This window comes from Candoia aspera, chromosome 3 (genome assembly GCF_035149785.1).
Source record: "Candoia aspera isolate rCanAsp1 chromosome 3, rCanAsp1.hap2, whole genome shotgun sequence".
NCBI classification, from domain to species: Eukaryota; Metazoa; Chordata; class Lepidosauria; order Squamata; family Boidae; genus Candoia; species Candoia aspera.
Window position 1 is genome coordinate 56,129,239 of NC_086155.1, and position 25,057 is coordinate 56,154,295.

The 25,057-nt window shown below is 38.0% G+C and overlaps 1 protein-coding gene across 2 annotated transcripts in view; it reads left to right on the forward strand.

The window, feature by feature from the left end:
• Positions 1 to 2,320: 2,320 nt before the first annotated feature.
• The window catches only part of KDM4A (lysine demethylase 4A), a 34,843-nt gene continuing 12,106 nt past the window's right edge, over positions 2,321 to 25,057 (forward strand). The window contains exons 1-16 of one of the 2 annotated variants that reach the window (XM_063297779.1): positions 2,321 to 2,422; positions 4,310 to 4,491; positions 5,970 to 6,145; positions 6,892 to 7,006; positions 8,067 to 8,260; positions 8,594 to 8,643; positions 9,192 to 9,295; positions 9,904 to 10,041; positions 11,218 to 11,465; positions 12,195 to 12,385; positions 13,251 to 13,627; positions 14,107 to 14,224; positions 15,059 to 15,237; positions 16,206 to 16,404; positions 17,299 to 17,375; positions 18,257 to 18,312. In XM_063297779.1, the coding sequence (XP_063153849.1) occupies positions 4,354 to 4,491; positions 5,970 to 6,145; positions 6,892 to 7,006; positions 8,067 to 8,260; positions 8,594 to 8,643; positions 9,192 to 9,295; positions 9,904 to 10,041; positions 11,218 to 11,465; positions 12,195 to 12,385; positions 13,251 to 13,627; positions 14,107 to 14,224; positions 15,059 to 15,237; positions 16,206 to 16,404; positions 17,299 to 17,375; positions 18,257 to 18,312 (2,360 nt within the window). In that variant the 5' untranslated portion in view covers positions 2,321 to 2,422; positions 4,310 to 4,353. Of the gene's footprint in view, positions 2,423 to 3,523; positions 3,789 to 4,309; positions 4,492 to 5,969; positions 6,146 to 6,891; positions 7,007 to 8,066; positions 8,261 to 8,593; positions 8,644 to 9,191; positions 9,296 to 9,903; positions 10,042 to 11,217; positions 11,466 to 12,194; positions 12,386 to 13,250; positions 13,628 to 14,106; positions 14,225 to 15,058; positions 15,238 to 16,205; positions 16,405 to 17,298; positions 17,376 to 18,256; positions 18,313 to 25,057 lie in introns of those variants that run through there. The other variant, XM_063297780.1, reaches the window with a different exon arrangement.

Consider the following 25,057-nt stretch of genomic DNA (forward strand, 5'->3'; position numbering starts at 1 on the left):
CTCCTATCAAAAACAGCCTAATAAATATTCCAGACTTAACATTTCATTAGACTTGATATATAGGAGTTGAAGTACATCTATTGAACCAATTATCCAGTTATTTTGGATACAATGTGAATAACAAAGCACTCCCCCTGCAAAAAGCACAAAAGAATCCCCTTAAGGTCATGATTTTAAATCCTTTCATTAAATCCTATGCTAAATCCTTTGAAGAACAGCTAAAGGAGCTAGGTATGTTTAGCTTAATGAAGAGAAGACTGAGGGGAGACATGATAACAGTCTTCCAATACTTGAAGGGATGCCACAGGGAAGAGGGCGTTGATTTATTCCCCATAGCACCTGAGGGTAGGACAAGAAGCAATGGGTGGAAGCTTGTCAGAGGGAGATCCAATCTGGAAATAAGGAGGAATTTCCTGACAGCGAGACCTGTTAAACAGTGGAACAACTTGTGGGTGCTCCATCACTGGAGGTTTTCAAGAAAAGATTGGACAACCATTAGTCCAAGATGTTATGAGGATTCCAAGGTCCCTTCCAATCCTATGAGTCTATGATTCTGCTTATTACAATTTTGAAGTTTCTAATAGATCATGATTATTTTGATACCCTCTAACAGTTTCTAAATTATTAGAAACTTAAATATTCAACAGATAAAAAATATAACAATCGAAAACTATCAATTTTGGAATTTTTTTCATGCCACATCAGTGGTATTAGGTAAGGCATAGGCAAAAAGTATCTTAGCCTTTAGTAGTATTAAGAAATTCAAGATCTTGATTAGATTCACATCTGGCATTCAGTTGTTTTCAGTACTACACCAATATTTTTCCAGGCCAACTAAACAAACTGCATGCTACAGTCAAGGCAGAAATCCAGAACAAATTTGTGCTGCCGAAGTATCAGATGCCATGTACATTTATTATTGAGAATGTATATTTGAGCCTAATAGGACTTACTTCTAAGTCACATATACACAGAATGTTGCCATGACTGAATCACAGGCACTCACAGGGTGGGAGAAATATATCTGACAAATCCTGTCTCATTACTTGTAAACCAGGATTTACACCACAGTGTGCTATATTTCAAAGTGAGATCTTACATCACATCCCACAGAGGAGGCTGCCTGTGAATAAGGCAGAAGTAAAGGTTACCCAAGGACCATCTATGGAAATATTTGTAGACATGAGCAAGTATCATATAGTTTAGAACTGCCAGGTGCACCCTCTGTAGAGGAGTGCATTAAGCATAAAAATAATGTTTCAGCAATCTTAAAAGTAGAGGGGCCAGCTCAGGATTAATCATCAGTTTTATGATTTCTCTTTGTTATTTTATTTCTTAGGCGTATAGTCCATATAGGTGTATAGTCCATATTTTATCATGCCCCATAATAAACGTGTTAGAGCACCATAAAAGTAAAGAAGATAGAAAAAGAATGGAAATGCCAGTAAAAGTCACTTGGCGCTTCAAAGATAATAGCAAAAAAGGACCAATTATTTTGTCTCAAGGACGAGATATCCAGAGTTTGAAAACCAAACCTCCTCTCTCGCTGCAGTTTTACATTGTCTCAATCACCCTCTTTGATCAAAGACAGATTTCCAACCGCCTTACTTCACCGACTTGAGCTTCAAGCTTAGTGCTGAAATGTTTTAAAATGCGTCAACTGGACATTTATAGAGAACTATCAGCCATTTTCCGCTGCAGGACGGAAGGAATCTGGTGTCACTTTTGTTTAGCATTCAAAACGAAAAGTAGACGAAAAACAGCAACAAACGTGACCGTTAAATACGTTCTCCTCCAACCGTACTCGATGCTGGCAGTGCAATCACAACGGTTAAATAACAGCCTCTTCAGCACCATCAACTTCTCCTCTCTCGCTTTCTCCACCGCCCCTTGTACCTCTGGTCGAAACAATATCCGCCTAGTAACAAGGCTCCTTTCTCACTGATTGGTTGGTCAGTTCAGGCACTTTTTACTGACCGGATCTGAGCGATAATTACGCGTAACTTGTGCGGGGAAAAAGAGACCGCCAGGTTGGAATAATGCGATAAGACGACGGAAGGAAGAGAAAGAAAAGACGAAGCAACTCCAGCGGAGGGATCTGCCTACATCGTTCGAACGCATAGTGGCGTAGCCGCGTCGCACTCAACCCGTAAATCGCCACGGAACTACTTTCGCAGCGGGGAGCCCTAATTCGATCCGCCGTCGCTACGCTTACGAAACGAAGGAAAGGGGCGTGATTGGCACTTCAAGTATCCTATGAGACAGTAAAACGGGTGCAGGAGCTCTTGGGGATTGGATCGCGGCCGGGAAACGTCAGGAACGTGACGTGGGGGCGGGACACAGGATGGTGTTGGCCCCAGGCTAATACAGTACTTTATTTCGGGCCCTGTCAGAAGCGGAGGTGGCTCCTGCGAGGCCTTAGGTAAGTGGAAATGCGGGAGAGGGGGACCACGGTGAAGAGTTAGACCTGGAGTGGGCTGGGAGGGTAGCGAACGGGGAGGAAGGAAAGCCTCATCCGGGCGGGGCTCCTCGCTCGACCGGAATCGCGCTGTGGAGAAACGAGAACCGTGGGGAGGCTGGACTTCCCTGAACCGGGGAAAGAATGGAAGGGGATCCGGGTGAGTAGTGGATGATCTCCGTATTTCAGCGAGCCGATCCCCGATCCTGCGAAACACCAAGGCTCGAAAGTTGCTATGTCAACGCCGGGCCTTCTGGGTTCTTTTCGGGAGGAGGACGATCTGGGTGCTTCCTCCGTGCCTCCTCCCAGCACAACACAGGCACAAGGAAGCAATAGATGCCAGAGTCAGCTGCTGCCCGTTGGAGCGGAAGACAAGGCAGCTCACTCCGGACGATCCATGTGTAGAAGGGTTAGGATCACAAGAGGCAGAGGAACTTCAAGGGACAATTTCGAAATTTTGACACAAAACAGGCTCCATTTAGCACGAAGACTGTTCGTAGATAATACATTTTCCTGCTCCACCATCAGCGTTGCAAAGAAAACGACAAACGGAGGAAAGGAATTGAATGAGGGTCGGTACAAGGCATGCTGCAAACAGGAGAGACAGGGCAGGGAAATAAATGAGGAAAGAATTTGGGAAAAAAACCCTCTAGATGTTGGGGCTCTTGGAGCACTGCGTACACAAATACAATTGCTATTAATATCATGCAGGATGACTTGAGGTGTTTAAAAGCGGGTAAATCGAAAATAAAAAATGGGAAGAAAAAATATCAAGGAACTTCAGGGAAACCCTGATAATCTTTCTTTCCTTACTTCCAGATTTTTAAAAAAAGTTTTAAAAACAGCTTCAATATTTAAAAAATACCTATGAAATTCCATCCCCCCTTTCCTCCTCTATTACAATAAGCACACATAATTTAAATTCACAGTTTTATCTGTCACCTTTCCTTTCCTGATTTCTTTTGAGGGCCTAGTAAGCAAGGCAAGAATACTGTATAGACAATTTGGAGAGGCATTGCTTTCAGAAATAAATACCTGTAGCCTAAATTGGTTGCTGGAGAACATTCAGGAGCAGGTTTGGACATTTAACAGGACAGTTATCTGGAATACTTTGTTGTCTTAAATTGATTACAGTGTAGGGACTTGCTTTCCTCTGTGGGAAATGAAAGCAAAAGGCAGCTGCTCACTCCTCTCTTTAATATGAAACTAGCCTCCAAGAAGAGGAGCAACAATATATCAACATAGTCTGAAACAGACTTTCTACCAAGAGAAGTTCATATTGGTGGGTTTTGATTTATCAATGGCTATAATAAAATACATTAAAAGATTGGTGGGTACAACTTTAATTCTTCCACGTAAAGCAGATATCTTTCATACATACATTTGTTTTTGCTTTATCAAGAATAACTAGCCTGCTACTATTGATATATAGCCCAAGTATAAAATAAAGTTGTGTTGAGAAATGTAATTCAGATCCCAAGGGCAGGTAGTAGTCTAAGCTAAGGAAATAACATATTTTCCTAAAATGAAACTCTGAAATAGAATGTCTCCTGGCATTCATATTCTATCTGCTCATTCTGTAACTAGCATCAGATAATTTTTGTGGTTCAAGGTAAGATGTTTTTATCAAATAATAGAATTGGTACAAGTACTTTACCAGGCTTCTTTTGCAAATCTGAGCGTGCAATTGATGTTTAGGCACATAAAGGTATAGAATAGTCATGATGAAAATTGAGAAAGGTTGGGCTTTGGTATAGTGTTATATAAGAAAGCAATGGACATATTTTGATGCTATTCATCACTCTTTATTGTGCATTCACTACTCTGGATAATCCTTATAACTATTTGTAGTTCTTCTGGTTCATATATGAGAAGAAAGATTGTGAACAAAAACCATGGGGTCTGAATTGGAGAACTTAAATCCAAGTGCCAGAATAATGACATTCCATCCAACTGTGGAAGAATTTAAAAATTTCAGCCGTTATGTTGCCTATATAGAGTCCCAAGGAGCCCATAGAGCTGGACTGGCAAAGGTAAGCATGGCTGGGAACAATGACGATAATACTATGATTTATTCATTCATATTTAGTATAATTAAATTTGATTCAGAAAAATGTAGTATATTTGTTTGGTAATCACAGCATAATACAAATTAGCAAGTTGTGTTATGGTTAGATAGTATCTACAGATGTTGTTTGACATAGGATTTGAAATGAAGCCTTCATGTTTCTGGCTAGAGCTATATAACTATATTACAACTTTTATCTCTATGTTGTTTGCTATCATGAGGATTAATTTTTGGAACAAACTGATATATTATTTTGGGTATGTAGAATTCTAAAAAGAGAACTGCACTAATTTTAATTGGTTGCTCCTTCGGTCTGTGCCAATCTTTTGAAAGTTGTGCTTCACAACATGAGGAGCATATACAAAGCATCTCTGTTGAATCAATAAAGCAGCTGCATCTTTTTCCAGGATTGCATGGCTACTTTGTAAACTGCTCCCAGTTGTTTCTACAGGCATATACATGTGTAGCCAGTAAGCAAAGCCAAGCCTAGCATGCAGGGCCACAACTAGGGTCTGTGTCACCCAGGGCAAACATGGATTCTGTGCCCATTTTGGCGCCCCCCCCCCACAGCACTCATTTTGGCACCACCCCCCCAGCGCGGCGCCCGGGGCACATGCCCCAGTTGCCCCCCCCAGTTGCGGCCCTGCTAGCATGGGTGCTTTATTGTTTCAGAAATAAGTGCTCTGTACAGTACATGCATTCACACATTGTGAAACACTGCTTTCAAAGGATTTGCGCAGCCTTATTGTTTACTTTAGAAAAATCATGTACCATTTAGGTTGACATTTCCCTTTGTATTTAATTAGTTTTGGGTCTTCTTTAGGTCTCCCCAATAAATCAGGGCATTAGGGACAATGGGTCATTGTCATCAGAGGAATCATTTTGGCATATGAGCCTCTAAACTAAATCATTGAGCCAAATGCATGGTAGTGCTCCAAAGTAGATTTCTTGATTATGAATATTAACTTACCTTGTGCTTAATTTTATAAAATTTTATAAAATGCCAACTTGTAGTCAAGAGGGTTGATAGTGTTGCATGTGGATTACTACTACATAATGCTGAGGCATAATTCTGCTATTATGTGTAGTTGAAGAGCCAATCTGTTGGAAGTATTAGATACCTAACATTGGAATATTTTATTCTCGTGGTTATTTTTCCCATTAATTACTCATATAAAAATTGCAATTAAGGTTTTCTGGTATAACATAATCCCCTTAAAGAGTTACTTCCTGCTTTCATTCTTATAGTTTCCCATATAATTTGAATTTGTTTTTGTCTTTCTTTTATTATAACCTAATGGAACACCTGTTTATGTATCATAATATACTACCAATGAATACTGTATTCTGCCTAGGTTTTCAGTGATGTCTCCAGGCCTTCAAGGTTTTACTTATTTCCCAGAATTCTGAGCATTTGCTGAGTTTATTGTTTGAATTTTCTAGATTGTTCCTCCTAAGGAATGGAAGCCACGCAGATGGTATGATGATATTGATGATCTGGTCATCCCTGCTCCCATTCAGCAAGTGGTTACTGGTCAGTCAGGCCTCTTCACACAGTATAACATCCAGAAGAAAGCTATGTCAGTCCGAGAATTCAGGAGGATAGCAAATAGCGACAAGTAAGAAGAGATTATCTAAAGCTGAAAGATTCTAAATATATGTATTTATATAGTGTGAGCTGTGGGCAGCCTTTAGTAATGGAATATAAGTTTGTAATACTTTAAATCTAAAAGAATCTTAATTTAACAAAGTCCCTGTTCTCAGTATCTGGCATACAGTGTATTCCAAACTGGAATGTAATTTCTTGAGAATACTTGCTTCTGTATCTTACTCCTTATGGTTTCAAAGAAATGTCTTGTGTATGGACTACGCTATTTCAGTAGCAAATATTTGAATGGGTCATCCCTGAGAAACTCCGTATGTGTGTTGCAGTTTCTGGATCTTTTTTTTTTTTTTCTCTTAAGTGCGTTTCTAATTTCTTAAGTGCGTTTCTGTAAGAAACTGCTGACCGGATACCTATTTCTGCATCTGCCTTAACTAGAACCAAGAGAATGAAATTATACTAAAATAATACTGGCAGAAGTTACAGCATCTTTCTAAGTGAATGATTTCAGCCTTTGAACATGATTCAGCTGAACTCTTAGTTAATTTTGTTAAAAATTTTAAATGATGGAGAAGTTGACTCTTGCTTTTTCATCTAAGATGTTTGTACATGACTACCTTCTTAAATTCCAACTTCCAGGATGCTTACCTACAGTAATAAGTTATTTAAAATTGGCCCTGTGATAATTCATGACCTTTGTTAGTGAATAAAGGAAAGTGAATGGACAAGTTATATTAAGACAGTGAACCTGTGCTCCCTTAGGTACTGCACTCCTCGGTATACAGATTTTGAAGATCTTGAACGCAAGTACTGGAAGAATCTCACTTTCAATGCTCCCATCTATGGTGCAGATGTTAATGGCACACTCTATGACAAGGTAAAAGAGGAGTAAGGAGACATAATTAATAACTTCCCTATCTGTTAATGGGTATTAGCTTGTTTTTCACACTGATTCATTGAGTTCTAAGCATCAGTGTTACCAGTGAACTTCCTAGGTTTGACCCTTGAGAATTTAAATATGTATATGTAAAATGTATATGGCTGGAATATATGAGGCACTGCTCTAGAGACTGGCATATATAAACAATAAAATATGTGTTGTCTTCCATTATTAGAGATGACTTTTGTTTACCCTAATTGATAATATAATTTGTCTTTATACAAAATTAATCCACAATAATATCCATAAAATACAATTATTTGAGTACCTTCAAAAGGACATTTTTCATACAAACATTTGAATATATAAAACTAAACTAATGATACCTAGTTTACTTGATACTTTATTCATGTATAGGTGAAGTATTGCTTTTGTTTTTTGAGTGCAGTGAAGACTCTTTGCAATAATGTGACATAATATGATAAATCTTATTAGCATATTCCACTCAATATAGTGTCATCTTCAAGTCAGTCTGCTAAACACTTCCTCATATTGCTATACCTTCCCCCTAATGAAAATTACAAATAGGCAAGAGCTAAAGGAACAGTAAGATATGATAAATAAATAAAGGCTTGTTTTTATGTTAAAAATAACACTGAGATTGATATTAGCAGAAATTGAAACTAGATGTAGATGTTTTGAAGCAGGTTATAGTGAATGGAAGAATGATTACAGTTGCTGTCACATTAGAATCACATTGTTTTAAGTCATCAGGTTCAACTCCTTGCTCTGTGATTCCCAGCAGGTTATTATTTAGTATATGCTTGAATATATCTAGTGAAGGAGAGCCCACCACTTCTCAGTCAAATTGCTTGTACAGTTAGTTTTTTTCTGGCATTCAGTGAGGGCCTACCTTCCTGTAAATTAAATCCACCATCCCAGATCCTGTACACTAGAGTAATAAAGAACAGGCCTTGACCTCTATGTGAAAATGTCAGGTTAGTTACTATTATTTTATTGCTTTTTTTTTTTTTGCTCTGTTTTATCTATTTTTTAGCATGTAGATGAGTGGAATATTGGTCACCTGAATACAATTCTGGATATAGTCGAGAATGAAAGTGGCATTACCATTGAGGGAGTGAATACACCTTATCTCTACTTTGGGATGTGGAAAACTTCCTTTGCCTGGCACACTGAGGACATGGACCTATACAGTATCAATTATCTGCATTTTGGAGAACCCAAGTCCTGGTGAGATATCCTGTATAAGAGTGTGTGTGTGCGTGTGTGTGTATCTATGTGTATCTATCAAGGATGTGCATCACTTTTTAATTGAAGATCACATCTGACAGCAAATTAATACAATGAAATAAAATATTTTGCCTTTATCTTTAGTTTCAAGTTTTTCAAATTAACTAGTAGCGTAGCCTTGTGGACAAGCAAGCTGATTTTCTCACTGTAGAAATGAAACAGTAGATGGGAAATAATTAAATTGGCTTGTTATACATTGGCATTGTTATATAACTTAAGTCTAAAAAAGCTTAATTTTTTGCCATTATTTTTGTAATTTGCCTGCCACCACAGGTACTCCATTCCTCCAGAGCATGGGAAGCGGTTGGAACGTCTTGCTAAAGGTAAACATCCCTCTCCCTCTAAATAGATCTATATAGTTGATCGCTTCTAAAAAACAGTAGCATTTCTTCTTTTTTTTTTACCTTAATAGTAATCCTAATCTGATTTTACTAATATAACAGCAATAATTTTGAAAAATTATGGAAATCTTTTTCTGTTACTTCACTTTATTTATAAATGTCCAACAAATATAATACTTTTTAAACTTCTGAAAGTGAGAACTTTCTTAAAGCTCTCTCTACAATGTTCTGTGAAAGCAATAATGCAAACTTTCTAAAAAAAGAACCTAAATGTCTCTGATGCTTCATTATGTGTCAAGAGAGAGCATAAGGAAAGGGTGCATACCTCTCTTTTCTCCATTTGGAACAGCAGATAAGTTACGCTTCCTCTTGTCTGAAAGTTGCCTCTAGGCTGTGATTACTTTGTCTCTCTTTCACATGTTGCTAAGCTTAGAAGAATCCATACCAAAGTATTCAGTCCTGCAGCCAGCAAGTGTTCTACAATCAGTCATTTTCAACAATAGCATGTTGAATATCTGTTTCTTAAATAGGGTTCTTTCCTGGAAGTGCTCAGAGTTGTGAAGCTTTCCTCCGTCACAAAATGACCTTGATCTCACCATCAATACTGAAGAAATACGGCATCCCATTTGACAAGGTAAGGAAAGAATTACAGCATAGCTACCATTTAAAGAAATCTAGGAAGCCTGAGATCCTTATAAGATTATAGGAATTGAAGATGAAAAGGCCAGATGGGAATACATCCTATATTTTGTTTTCACTTCTCTAAATTAGCAAGTTACACACAACAGGGAGGTATCAGCAGACTTAGGAGAACACCCCCCCCCTCCCATTTTTGCAGATGCACAAAACATCTTTAGAGGAAGAACCTTGAGTGGGGAGCACCCTGAAACAGCCAATGAGAGCTGGGCATGTGGGAGGAGACATAGAATAAAATACATGGTAGGAATCATGTGATTGGAGGTCATTTCTTTCTTCTTACTGAGAATATTCCCTCTCAGTTTTGGTCTGTGTATGCTTTTTTCACATAATTTATGGAGAATTCCATAAATTCCTGAGATACAATTTTTGCTTTGCTGGGATATTTTCTGGGCTATCTTTTCCTTAGATAATTCTTAGAAAAAGCTAGATATGGGGATTATTTTATTTCCAGCTTGGTAGTACTGAAAATTGTAAAATAATTATCAAATGAATTTTAGAGATTATATAAACTACAGAAATCCATACTGGCTGCTTCTCTTTCAGGTGACTCAAGAAGCAGGTGAATTTATGATAACTTTTCCTTATGGATATCATGCTGGTTTTAATCATGGCTTCAACTGTGCTGAATCTACTAATTTTGCCACTCTTCGTTGGATTGAGTATGGAAAGCAGTCTGTTTTAGTAAGAATCTTGTTGCTTATTCTTAAATGTTTACAAAACAGAATTTTGGATCAGCATTTGTCAATTTAATATTTTGAGGTTAATGGAATGCATTCTATTTCTTAACAATTTTTTTGGTGTTAAACATGAGCTGTGAAGGTGATCTGGCCATTTTAAGTTTCGATGTCCATAAAAATGTATTAATAATGATTCATACAAATAACTCCTCTAGACAGTTTGGGGAAAGAAAAGCCTTCATATGGAGAAATGTAGAACTCTTAAGAACTCTCTGAATATATCTATCTATCAAATTTCTATCAGCGTCCATCTCTCCTGAAAAGGGGACTCTGGGCAGATTACAGTCAGAATTAAAACACATAAATTACAATATAAATAACTCTATAAAAATAAAATAGATATAAAATATAAAATCCAGCAGCATAGATCTTGTTTGTTGGGGAGAGATCTATAATAGCGACCCCCAAGATGAACTGGTGCCCCTCCCACCCCAGGCAAGGCGGCAGAACCAGGTTTTTAGGTTCTTCTGGAAGTCTGGGAGCGAATGGGCCTGTCTCACCTCCGGGGGCATTATGTAGGACTAGTGGTTTTGATATAAATGTCAGGGTGACTGATGTAAGTATTTTGTTAAGGATAAGGTATGTCTATCTGCATAGTTCTCAAGATACTTTTTTTTCATCAGCTATATAAACAATAAGGCTTGTGAAATGGAAATAGAATTATGATGCTTGTTTAGTTCTCATGTTTTTCAGTTACGTTAGCTTTCCTACATCCTATTTTTAATGAATCTCTACTGTTCTTCTGTTAATTCATCAGGTTCATGTCTGCTTCAGACATACAGCTGCAGCCTCAGCTATCTGCAGGCCATTCTGTGCACTGTTATTTTATTTAATTAATAATTTTTAAAGTATGCAGTACAACAACAGATGCTTTGTCAGAAGACAAGTCCACAACGGATCTATAACTGGTGATATCAAGCAAATTTTAGATGCCTGTTGTTTTGTTCTCTTCTCCTTTTTTGCAAGTAATTACTTTTGGCCTCCAATTTTTGTAGTTACCATTCATTCTTACTAGGAAATGGTATAATTTTCTTACAAGGAAGCACAGCTGCAGAGTAAAGTTAACACTGAATTGAAACAAAAACATAAGTGGCCTCAGCTGTTTTGTTATCCCATGCAGTGCTCATGCCGAAAGGACATGGTCAAAATCTCTATGGATGTCTTTGTGAGGAAATACCAGCCAGATCGTTACAAGCTCTGGAAAGCTGGGAAAGATGTGACAGTCATTGACCATACTCTTCCCACACCAGAAGCAGCTGAGTTCTTTAAGGGTGAACTCCTTCAAAAAGTTAAGAATGAGAAGCAGTGCCCTGAGGAAACTGAAACAGAGGATGAATGCAAAGCAGATGAAGATATGGAGAAAAAGAAGTATGTTTGAAATGTTTTTATTTTCATAAATGTTGGCTTAACCAATGTTATATACTCACATTAATCAGTTGCATCTATGGAGCTTCTATTTCCCATATTAAGTGGCTACCAATTACTTTGGGACTTGTTTCTTCTCCCTTTCTCCTTGTTTTGTTTAATAACCAGATTCAGTAAATTTTAGAAAATTTATATACAGTTTTCAGTCCTCAGTAGGTTGTGGAATATGAACAGAAATTAAATTAATGGTTGGGACCAGGCTGTTCACCAAAAATTGGAGAAAGCATTTCAAAGGATATTGTGAATTGCTTTAAATTAAATAATATACCTTCCTAGATTCTCTTGTAACCATCTTCTGACTTGTAAATTTATATTAATGACAGATACTTTGTATTTGAAATAGCTACTACCTTGTTAATAATAGTCGTGTTTCATTTGAATCCTTTGGTTAAATGGGGTTTCTTACAACTGAGGAGAAACCAGTTTCAAGTATTAATATGAATTGAAAGCTTGTGTGCTCAGTCATCCTTTGACAAAGTGCTGGGAAATATTTTTTTCTAGGAATTTTACATTTTTTTCTTTGTAGTGATTAATGTATCTCTTTTTAGAGCTGCACTTTCTCAGGTACTTCAGAAAAGTCATAAAACCAACCGATTCTTCAAAGAGAGCAATTGAATATGAAAGCTGGGTTGAGTTCTGTTTAAAAGATGGCTTGTTTGTTTCTTTTTGCAGTGTCCCAAAGCATCGCATTGGAACCAAGCGGCACCGAGTCTGCTTAGAGGTTCCTCATGAGGTGAGCCAAAGCGAGTCCTTTCCCAAGGAGGAGCTGGGCCCAGTGCAGTTTGAGATGGAGGAAGCAGCCCCTCCAGTTGGACCTGCTAGAGAGCCTGTACAGCAAGGGGATGAAGGGCTTGCACCTCCAGGTAACTTCTTGGGTGCTACTTTTCATGGTGTCCAATCTCATTGGAACTCTACTTGTTCCAGTGTGCCTAACCGTAATGAAATTTGTTTAGTTTTGGCCTGGTTTGTTGCCTGAATGTAGCCAACCTATTTGAGGTTTAGTATGATGCATGAACCCAACTTCTGCTTTCAACAGACATAAAAATATTTCAGTATTGGGAACAAAAATTCAGCTTGTAAACTGATTTAGTACTTGACTCTGGGTATGGAAGATATGCTCAAGAAACTGGGGCATCTGCAGAGATGTTAGATGAATTACTTATATTTATGTTTCTTTGACTTAAGCAACATAAAATTAGAAATTAGAATCATGTCAGTAAAACATAGAACAAATTCAGAAATTGAGAAGTAGCCTTAAGGATTGGAGACATTCATCCCAAAGTTTTTCAAGAACTCTCATGGAAGCCACAAGACTCTCAATTATGACATGAAATATGAAATCATTTGATTATTGATTTAATTTGTAGTGTTTTTTAAAAAACTTGAAAAGATTTGGAAATGTGTTTTGATAGTCTCGGGGATACAAAAAATACAACACTAAAGAGCAGAGTTGGATCAAATATAAATTGATAACAAAAATTGTGGAAACTCACTAAATGCTTGAATAGTGAGAAATTAAAGGACAAGGTATGACATTGTGTTATCTGTTATTGAAATTCTAGAGGAAATTCAAATTACAGGAGTGAGCCTCTTGTAAAGCATCTAGCTAGACTGGGCCAATTAACAGTTCACATCTTGAACTTCTAGTTTCAGTTTTTAGGCTTTAATAGAGCGTTTTATTTTGGTGGCAATTACAAAAGAGTACTTCAAATATTGTTTTTGATCCAGAATATGGAGATTCCTCTGAAGTAAAATTTGAAGAACTGAAAAATGTTAAACTAGAGGAGGAGGAGGAGGAGGAGGAGGAAGAAGAGGAACCAGAAGCAGCTGTTCTAGATCTTTCCATTTCACACTCTGTGTCTTCAGTTTTGACCCAATCTGCCATGAAGCCAAGCCCAGTCTCCAGCCTTCAGTCTAGCTCTCCTTTGTGTTCTGTCTCTTCGGATTCTGAACCCCCTGATCTTTCCAGGCAGTCAGTTGAGCAAGCTGAGGTTCTCACAGTTCATAGTTATGCTCAGGAAGAAGTGAATGGCATGGAGATTGGGCAGCCTTCCCGGAAGAAAATCAGTTCCACGGCTCATATGGATGAACAGGAACTTGCAAAAGTAAGATTACATCAGAGGGTATACCTAAAATCTGTCTTGTATAGTATATGCTGCGGACACATTTTAACGATCAGGTAATACATAGGATGGGCTCTCAATAGACACTTATCTTGGAATTTTGTAATTTCCAATGTAATTTCTGTCTGATCTTCACTTTGTGACAACCTTATAATCTGTTGTGCAGTTTGCAGAAAATATTTCTAGGACTATATTTGCTGCATTAGGTACTAAGTAAATCTATTTTCAGTGTAGTTTTGCATTCTAAAATACACTGTTCTATCCATAATACAAGTCTTGCATGCCATGGAGCTTAAGCAGTGCAGAAGGTGCAAGTAATTTTCACTTTCTGACTCCATCCAGTAGGCACTTTGTTGAAAAACAATTTGTACCTGTCTGCTATAGTTCCTCTTACAAAGTCTGTTAGTGTTGTATTGTTATCTATAATGTTGTGGCTACTGATTTCTGTCTGATTTGTGCAGATGGCAAAGGAGTACATAAGATCTGTAAAAGATCATAAGTCAAAAGGGCGTCGCCAGCCCTTGAGCAAACTCCCACGTCATCACCCACTCTTGGTTAAAGATAGCCTTAGTGATGATGGTAAGATCTACGTTTCTTCCTTTTTTGTAATAGGGGTGTTTGCCTGATAGAGACACTGATTTAGTAATAAGTGTCTTTGGATGTCTAAATTCATCCTATAAATCTTTAGAGCAATCTCTTGAATTTTGTACAACATATACCGGAACAGAGGCAGTTTGGTCTAGTGGTTAGCAATGGGCTAGAATCCAGGAGACTGAGAGTTCTAGTCCTTCCTTAGGCATGAAAGCCAGCTGGGTGACCTTGGGCCAGTCACTCTCTCTCAGCCCAACCCACCCCCAGGGTAGTTGTTGTGGGGAAAATAGGAGGAAAAAGGAGTATTAGGTATGTTCGCTGCCTTGCGTTATTTATAAAAATAATAAAGGTGGGATAGAAAATAATAAATAAATAAAATAAACACATTAATCACAATCTGATTCACAATTCCTTGAAGGTTGCAGCCTTGGCTAAGTGAACTTGATATACTTTGCGGTTGAATTTTCAGCTACCAAGTTAGGACCCAGTACAACACTTTGATCTCTCAGGCAAAGGAAAGTGAGCATGTATTTCAAACACATTTTATAATTGTGCGGTTGTGTATTATTTCCAAATTATTGGTCTCACAAATTATATAGGCTAAGGGGCCCAATGCCAGAGTCTGAGTTTTTATACAATGTAAAAGGCAGTGTTTGTAATTGTTGCTAATAGAGACAGAGAGAGCATTGGCAGTCACAGCTGAGAAATGAGGCACATTATTATTTTTCCAGTAGTTTAAATTTGTTATTCTTTTGTCAGCCTGGAAAAAAGGGGGAAATGTATCTATCTGAGTTTTGATTGATGTTGTGATTCTTACTGCAGAAATGTCAGAGCAGTTAGCACCTGAAGAAGAAACCGAAGAGATGGAAGCATGGGCCAAGCCTCTCAGCCAGCTGTGGCAGAATCGTCCTCCAAACTTTGAGGCAGAAAAGGAGTATAATATTGCCATGGCTCAGCAGGCCCCCTATTGTGCAGTGTGCATGCTCTTCCAAACCTACCAGGTAAGCAGATTATTCTTTCTCCTGGCTTGTGTAGTACAGAAGCACTGATAGAATGCAGTTTGTGTAAGTGTCGGAAATGCTATGTTAATAATGTGTCTTCAGTTTTATGACTGATTATTGCCAGAAGCTACATTTTCTTGCTTCCTGTATTTCCATTGTAAGTGGGACTGTCATACTACCCTAACAAACGTATGCTTTCTTTTTTTTTTAAAAAAAAAAAGATACACATATTATAGTACCTGATTATGGAAGCTAACAAGGTTAAGCCTAGTTAATACATGGATGGGAGACTGCCTGGGAATAATGGATGCTGTAGGCTTGTAGGGCTCAGTAGTTATCACATTCATCTCATATCGGAAGGGTCCTTGAGAGCCTGTATGGTGTGGTTGTTAAAGTGTTAATAGCTTTTCAAAGAGTATATGACTAACTCAAAGGTATTATCTATAAACAAGTGTATTCTGTTTCTTACAGTCATTTATTACTAACCCAATAGGGAAGATTTTTCCCTCACTAAATAAAGCAACACAGAAACTTTTTAGTATACTGTGGAATTTTAACTTGTTTAAAACAGTTAAGAAATTCATCCTATAACTTACTTTTTTGGATCTTACTTAAGTAGCACATGGAAGGCTTAAAACAAACCCAAAAATATTTTTGATGAATTGTTATATTGGGAGTAACATATTTAATAAATTAAAAAATAAATTTTTGGCAGAAATATTCAGTATTTATTTATTTATCGAATTTGTCACCGCCCATCTCCTCTCACTGGAGGGACTCTCTCTAGAAGGACATTAAATCAAAGTTAATTCAGAATCCTTCTACCTAAAGCATAATGTAGTAAAATAATATTCTTGTCCTTGGACCCTTTCAGTATGGAGAAAAATCGGTATGCTTTCGTGATCGTGTATTTTTTAAAATTTCTGCAGTGCTGTTCTTTTCCAAAATGCATAATTTCTCATTGGCAGGCAGATTGTGGAAGTCAGAGCTCACAGGCAGTTCCAGATGCTGCTAATGGAAAGATGAGAACTAAGCCCCTCATCCCTGAGATGTGTTTTACTACCACTGGTTGTAGCACAGATGTCAGCCTCTCTACGCCATATCTGGAGGAAGATGGCACCAGTATTCTGATCACATGCAAGCGCTGTCAGGTCCGCGTACATGCCAGTGAGTACTGTATAACTTAGGTCTGACTGTCCAATGACATCCAAAATAAAATATTGCCATTTAGCCCTCCCTTTTCCCATATTTTAAAAAGGAGCAATGTAAGTGTGTGGCAGCTTATGCCTGGTTGTTTTTGTGAGAAGGAAGAGCACAGAAGTAAAGGAATTGCACTTTAGTGCCTACCAGATTCATATGAACTAAATGATCAGAGAATGCCATGGGTGCAGACTAAAATTAAAGTGCGATAAACACAAAAGATATCCCTCCAGATACTTTTCATAGTATGTGAAGATTAAGGTACTATCACTGGAAAACTAGCCCACAGTATAAGAATTCAGAGGGAAAAACCTCAATGGAATGCCAGTTACTAAGCAGCTTGAATGACTGCCTTTTCTAATGTTTTGAGTATCACTAATGCTTTAAAGCAGTTAAGAGAAACTCAGATATAGGGCACTGTAATAGTTAATGTCTGAAGTTAACTTACAATAAAAATCAGTTTTTCTGTTGTAAAATCCATTGAATTGACAGGGCCCGGAGACAGATTTTACCCAACATGACCATTTTCATGGCTTGAGTAAATAATAAAGAACACAGATTTGAAATTTATATTTTTAAATGATAGAAAAGATTATGGACAGATTTGTATTTTTTTGATTAGTAATAGTACTGTATGTTCCAAGTGGGTGATAGAACGCTTAGGGTGATATTCTGTGCCATTGTTTGTTTGGTTCTTCTTCTAAACCAAGACTGGTCCAACATATTTTGGGGACATAAACTAATTACTAATATTTTGTTGAAATAAGAAAGGTTATGGAAATTGAAACATTTCTGGGTCTTATTAGAACATTAAGAAAATCTGCTTAACCTACAGACCTTCTATTTTTATTTTTATCTTAGGTTGTTATGGAGTAGCCCCTGAGAAGGCAACTGAAGACTGGAAGTGCTCTAGATGCAAAGCTAATGCTTTAGAAGAGGTATGTCAGTGTCAGCTAAATTCTTTTGTATTCATAAATGAGCCTTAGATCAGTATCATGGAATGTTTGCTGTTGTGAGATAGTTAATTGAAATAGATGTATATATGTGAAAGAGCTTCATTAAAATGTAAAGAAAATCTACAGTATATAATCTCAAGATCTAGCTTCTGATGTGGGTTTTCTTCACAGAATACTTTAAATGAATGGTGTGGTTGACTCAGTATCATCCATTATTAAATGTATTCATGAGTATTCCAGAATCTAGCCCTGGAATAGAGAAACCTCCTGCTCAAGCTGGCTTAATTAGCAATCCCTATTGTAGGTAGCTCCCCTGAATCTTTTCTGAATCAAGCATTTATTCAGATATTGACATTCCTTGCTAGAATTTTGAAATGTTTATCAAGCTCATTGTTTAGACATTTAGCTTAGGGAATGGAGTACTACTAGGCGATGATGTTTTCCAGGTTTATTTGACTCATATGATGCAGAAGCAATGATGTGCAACTCTGCTGGCACGCACCTCTGATGAAGTACCACCTTACTAGATAGGCATAGCCTTTTGAGCAATCATCTGAACAGAACAGGTCCTGCATCACTTGTGCTATGTAAGCCCATAACTGGGTTTAGTAAAATGCATTCTACCTAGCACTAGCCTTTCACTTCCTATAGGACTAGTTTGGCTTCCTTCCATGAGATATTCTATGAGGCAAAAACAGTTGAATGAACAGAATAGTTATTTAACTTGTACAGTTCTTGTTGCAGAACATTTATATGTTTCAGAGAAGATTAAAAATAGTATAAAATGTAGTGTACTAATACATTATAATAGTCCAGTCTTAATTGGTATGATATTAGTAATGTGATTTTCTTTTGTCTGTCAGGATTGCTGCTTGTGCTCACTTCGTGGAGGTGCGCTTCAAAAAGCCAATGACAACAAGTGAGTTTTTGTGCTAATTAAGCATGGAAGGGCCCTTGACTAATAGGCATTAATTAATGTCAAGCAAAGTGTGTGTGGCTAGCCACAGACAAGGATGGCATGCTGAGTTCTCTGCTCTTCCCCTAGCTATTTTTTCTAATATAGCTAGTTTACCTCATTAAATAGCTTATCAAATAGTAAAATAATTTAAGCAGAATATTAAGGAAGGAGACTTTGTGCAAAAGAAAGGGGATGAAAGCTTATTTGGGAGACCCAAAGGAGGTTGAGGAGGTACCTCTTCCTAGCAATGAAGAAGAAGCAATGGAGGAAGAAAGTGTTGGCAGAGTGCTAGAAAGCCTTTGGCCCAGGAGAGATCAGAAAAGTCACACACCAGGCATTTCTATAAAAATAATTTTATTTACAGAAAGCAAACATATTTAAAGGCTGTTTGCTGAGAGGAGAGATTTCTCTCAGCTGCATATTCTCTGCAAGCCTACACAGAAGGGAAACTGAAAACTAAAACAAGTCCAGGCAAGTTTTTCCCTTAGGCAATGCAACCATTAACACGTGAAAAGGGGACAAAAAAATTCAACCTCTTCACCTGGCCAAAATGATTAGTTACCATAGTAACCTTAATCTGTAGTAGAAAACATAGTAACACTCCCCTTTTTATACTACAGAATAAGATGCAAACCAATTTTCTTTGACAACTCTGTATGTCTTTCCATTCACATTATTTTAACATTATCTCCCCTTTGGTTTAACAAAGCTACCATCCTTCTTCCTGTGTATTTCCAAACCTAGGTAATTTGTTACAGTTCCAAGGCTTTTTAATGTGAAGTGGCTTTTCCTGCAGGCTTCAAAATCAAGCCTTTGTTTTTCTGTTGATGTGAACAGCAGCAAATCATCAACATAAATGCACAGATACATACAGCCTTGTTTGTCTTTCTTCATCTATACACATGAATCTGCTTTTCCTTTTTCAAAACCAAAATTCTGCAGTTTTTCATCTAATTTTTGGTTCCAGGATCTAGCAGCTTGTTTTAACCCATAGATTGACTTCTGTAGTTCACAGACTAGATTCTCCCTTCTTTCATAGCCAGGGGGTTGCTGCATGTATAATTTGTGGTCTAAATCACCATAGAGAAATGCAGTTTGAATGTCATAGTGGTGAACTGACATTCCTTTGAGTGCAGCAATGTTTAACAGTAATCTAATTGATTCACCTTTAGTAACTGGTGCAAAAGTCTTGTCAAGTCTTTCCTTTGAGTGAACCCTTTTGCAACTAACCTTGCTTTATATTTTTGGATTTTGCCATCAGCATCCCTTTTCAGTTTGAAAACCCACCTACAACCTAGACAGCGTTCATTGGGAGGTAGATTTACCAGTTTCCATGTTTTATTTTCTTTCAAGGATGCTAACTCCTGTTGCATGGCAGAATGCCAATTTTGTGCAATCTCAGGTGGTAAAGCATTCACCTGTTCTAAAGACACAGGTTCTGTGAATATGTGAAAAGCCTTTACTGTTTCAGCCTGAAAACATGATGGAGGAACGCCTTTATTACTTCTGAGATCTGTGAGGTAATACAGGGCTTAAGTTTTGACTCCTATCACTTTCCTGAGAAGCATCTGTCTCATCAGACAGATCTTCGGTTTGCTTTTCTGGTTTAATGTTCTCATCAGGCAAAAGATCACCATCAGCAAGTCCTTGCTGTTCTCTTGTGGTGGTCAGATCAACTGGAGAGCTAGAATTTAATCTCCCCCAGTTTTGTTCAGCAAAAGAAGTGCTTTTGCTAATTATTAATTTCTCTCCCATTATGAACCTGTAGCTCCTTTGGCTTTGTTCATAGCCAACAAAGATGGCTTTCTTTGTTGTGGGGCCTCCTTTCCTTCTCTGTTGTTTTGGAATATGAACCCAAGCAGTGCTACCAAACACTCTAAGATGGTTTACCTTTGGTTTCACACCATAAAACAAATGGAATGGAGTGTCCTGAATCACAGAGTTATGCAATCTGTTTTGTACATAACAGGCAGTAGATATTGCCTCTCCCTAATACTTAAAAGATAAATGTGAATCTTTAAGCGTGCATTCCATCGCATTTTGCAAGGTTCTGCCCTTTCTTTCAGCAACACCATTTTGCTGAGGGGTGTAAGGGTTACAAAGAATTTGTTCTATCCCCTTTTCCACTAGGAACCTTCTGAATTTGTGAGAAAGGTACTCTCCTCCTCTATCACATTGGAGTGCAGATACAGGCCTAGGGAATGTTCTATTTGCCCGTGTCACAAAACTTCAATTTCTCAAATGCCTCATCTTTATGTTTTAAGATGTAGATAAATGTGTATCTTGAGAAATCATCAATGATGGTCATTGCATACCTTGCTTGTCCAAGATTTGGAGCAAAAGGACCAATAATGTCAGAGTGTACAATTTCCAAAGGTCTAGTTGTAACTCTGTCACTGTGCTTACTCATAGGAGCTTTTAGTGTTCTGCATTCTTTGCAAACTACACAATCTAAGTATTTGTCACAGGGTTTTATCTTTAGGTCAGCACACAGCTGTGGCATTTGTGCTATATACTTGAAATTAGCATAACCAAATCTTCTATGCATCAGGTGTACACATTGGTCATGATATGGAGTGTTGCCAACTGCAGCCTTGCAGCTTGGCTTCCTTGCATTTTGCACAATGTACAAGGAGTCTTTTAACATACCAGTAGCACACAATTTTCCATTTTTACGTATCTCACAACCATTTTTCTTAAATGTTATGACATACCCTGTTTCAGCCAATTGTGCCACAGATAAAAGGTTTGATTGTAAATTTGGCACATACAACACACCTTTTACAGTTTCTGCCAAGCAGGATAAATACAAGTCACCTTGTCCCATAATTTTGGTCACAGACCCGTCAGCCAAAGATACACTTTGTCTTTCAGTTTTAGACAGTGACACAAAAGAGCTTTTACAATTACATAAATGACAATTGGCCCCAGAATCTAACACCCATACATCAAAATTACCCTTCTCAGCAACCTGTGCAATTTGGGTTGTCTGAAGAGCCTTCTTCTGTGTTGCCCTTGTGTTCTTCTTCTCTGTCTTTCTACTCTTGGGTCTCAAGACACAGTCTTTCTGCAGATGTCCAGCTGAACCACAAGCTTCCTTTCCCTTCTTTTCCCTTGTTTTCTGGTACTCCAGTTTTCCAGAAGAGATGGGGGGGATCTTTCCTCTCTCTTCTCCCATTCAGTGAGTAAGCGCTGTGTAACATCCGATGGGGTGAGGTCTGCTTCAGGCATAGCCTCCAGGGTACAAATCAGCGTGTCCCACGTTTCATTCAGTGAGGACAGGAGGATATAGGATTTTGTGAGAGGTGTAAATTCCATTCCTCTCTCCTGCAACTCAACAAACAGCTGCTGAATATGATGCAGGTGCTCAGGAAGGTTATCTCCTTCTGCAAGGTAGGCTTTGTACAGCTTTTTTGTCAGGGTAACTTTACTCCCTGCTGTTGCCTTTACATACAAGTCTCTCAAAGTGTCCCAAAGTTGCTTTGCAGACTGCATACCTCGCACGTGGACTAGCTGATTGTCCTCAACTCCCAGGATAATGGTGGCTCTAGCCCGCTCATCCTGTCTAAGCCATTCAGCACTGGGATTTTGGGGGGTTTGCTCACCAATTGGCAGCCAAAGATTCTCTCTGCAAAGATACATCTCCATCTTCAGGGCCCAATTCAAATAGTTGGTCTCTGATAGGTGCTCCAGAGGCATCGCTGAGGGCTGGGAGGTAGCCATGGCTTCTTCCTTCTTTTGCAAGTCACCTCAGCTGGCTTCTTTGTCCTGTAGACCGGCAGTTGCCAGGTGGCTCCAAAGAAAATCTCCAGGTGGCTCCAAAGAAAATCTTCACAGGTCTTTGCTACCTGCCTTTAAATTGTGCATGATGTGTGGAGCTGATCTCTCTATTCTCTCTGGGGTTTTACTGGGCTTCTTAGTGGGTTTACTGGGCTGCTTACTGGGCCCATAACCTGTTGCAGAGTGCTAGAAAGCCTTTGGCCCAGGAGAGATCAGAAAAGTCACACATCAGGCATTTCTATAAAAATAATTTTATTTACAGAAAGCGAACATATTTAAAGGCTGTTTGCTGAGAGGAGAGATTTCTCTCAGCTGCATATTCTCTGCAAGCCTACACAGAAGGGAAACTGAAAATTAAAACAAGTCCAGACAAGTTCCTCCCTTAGGCAATGCAACCGTTAACACGTGAAAAGGGGACAAAAAAATTCAACCTCTTCACCCGGCCAAAATGATTAGTTACTATAGTAACCTTAATCTGTAGTAGAAAACATATTAACAGAAAGCACTGCCCACAGACACAGACAGACATCTGATATGGAGGCAATTGGACAATTAATAAAACAATTTAAAAAAGAGTTGAAGACAGAATGGATAAACATACTGTGGGAGTAATTAAAGACTTGGCAGGTATGTCTGAAGAAATGAATAAACAATTCAAGGAAACATCACAGCAAATAACCAATATGCTCAGGTTGCTAGCAAAGCTTATGATATGGCTACAAATAATACTTTAGAGATAGGCAAGGCTCAAAAGAGTATTTCTGAAATAAAGATTGAGTTGGGAGATTTACAGGATTGTAACAGGAGAAATAATTTAAGGATCAAAGGAGTATCAGAGAAAACTGGAACAACCAATCTGGCTACTTACCTCATCTCTAAAATTGATGACATGAGCTTTGACTTAAACTTAATGGATAAAGATTTTGAACGTGCTGACCGGGTTTACTCTCCTAGGAACACAGAGAAACCTAGAGACATTTTGGTCAGATTTGTAAATTCAAATATAAAAGATAAAACTATAAAGAAATCATGTGAACTGCGGAGGAGATTAAATGAGATGGTGAGAGAATATTCTTCCAAGATATCAACGTAGCTACGTTGCAGCGAAGAAAGGAATTCAAACCACTGACAGAAAAATGTATGCAGAATGAGATTCGATATAAATGGGGATTCCCTTTCAAGTTAATTGTTTATGTCACAAGGACAAAAAGTTATTTCTTCTTTGACTGAGATGGACAACTTGGCAGAGCTGTCTAACAAGGGATGAAGGAAGCAGTCTGACTTGTCCTTGGAACTATGGAAAGCAGGCTCAAACACAAGCTGAAGATTCAATAAGAATGCTGCACCAAGCTGCAGAGTAAAAGAATATATATATAACTATAACTGTATTAAGGTTCAAGCAAAGATAAAAGCTACAGAAAAAAAACTACAAAGAAAAAAGAGAAAAAACTAAAGTGTAGAAATATAAGAGAAATTTCAAAATAACAAAAAGAGGTGACTTCCAACTTTTAACAGCAAAGATATACAACAATTTTCCATAATCAATCCCTTACTCTATATTAAACCAAAATCACATTATTTCTATAAATCATTCCATTGGCACATTATAAAAATCACTAAATACAGTTACTCCCTCCCCTTATATTAAAAGGAAAAAAAAGTTATATAAGCTTCCTAATCAACTTCCCCCCAAAGATAACGTTTACTTAATTATTTTCTTCCTACTATTCTATACATTCCTATCTACTATAATAAAGGTCAAACTAAAAAACATATACATTGTCTGCCATTGTACTTAATGATACAACAGTTTTAATAATCATATCATTTATTTTCTATCCCGCCTTTTTTTTTTATAAATAACTCAAGGCAGCGAACATACCTAATACTCCTCCTATTTTCCCCACAACATCTACCCTGTGAAGTGAGTTGGGCCGAGAAAGAGTGACTGGCCCAAGGTCACCCAGCCAGCTTTCACGCCTAAGGTGGGACTAGAATTCACAGACGCCTGGTTTCTAGCCCGTTGCCTTAACCACTAGACCAAACTGGCTCAAACTTGCTTGTTAAACCCAAAACCATCCAGATAGACATTTATTATTTTTTTATTATACCTTAATAATCTTAATCCAAATCATTAAAGATAAATGAAATCAGCCAAACCCTAAAAGCAATCCAGATAAATATTCTTAAACCCTTATCCCACTTCAAAATAAACCAGAGCATTTACATATCCCCACAATGCGCACAGAGCTTTTTTCTTTAAAAAAAAATATTGAACAGCCCAACTGGCCCCCTCAAAAACTCCGACTTCTCTTCAGGAGACCTCCCATACATAATAACCCCTTCTTTTCCATGGCACTCCACCAGAAGATCAATTTCACTTATGGCTTGCAACTCGATCTCTCCCTTAAATTTCTCCAACTTGACTATCCGATCTTCCGCCAGCATTTCAACAGAAATCCCGATCTCCCTCTTAGAAGAGACTAGATTTCTGTCGCTGTTAAATTCCTCAGTTTCATCCACGACATCCCCAACCAGATGACACATTTTGGACCTCATATTTTCCACAATGTCCTGAATGCCTTGCAAAAAAACTTGGTAGGAGTCAGAAAAAATCTGTTTAAAATCTTGTTGGAAGTCAGAGAAAGTCTGTTTAAAATCCTCCATGTCTCACACAGTAGATTATGGTGCCCCCTAGGATCTCAACCAGCATAAGTTGAGGATATGAAAGGATTCCAAAATGTTTTTACACAAGCGACAGTGAGATACACAGACAGTTCCCCAGGGAAAGTAGAAGCAGAAAACTGAAAGTTCAGAACAGCCAACTCAACGTGTAGGAAAATGCTAATATCTTCAAATTTAGTACAGAAATAATAACAGGGAGACAATTACTTACTCACGGTCCTCCTTAATATTTGGAGGGAAA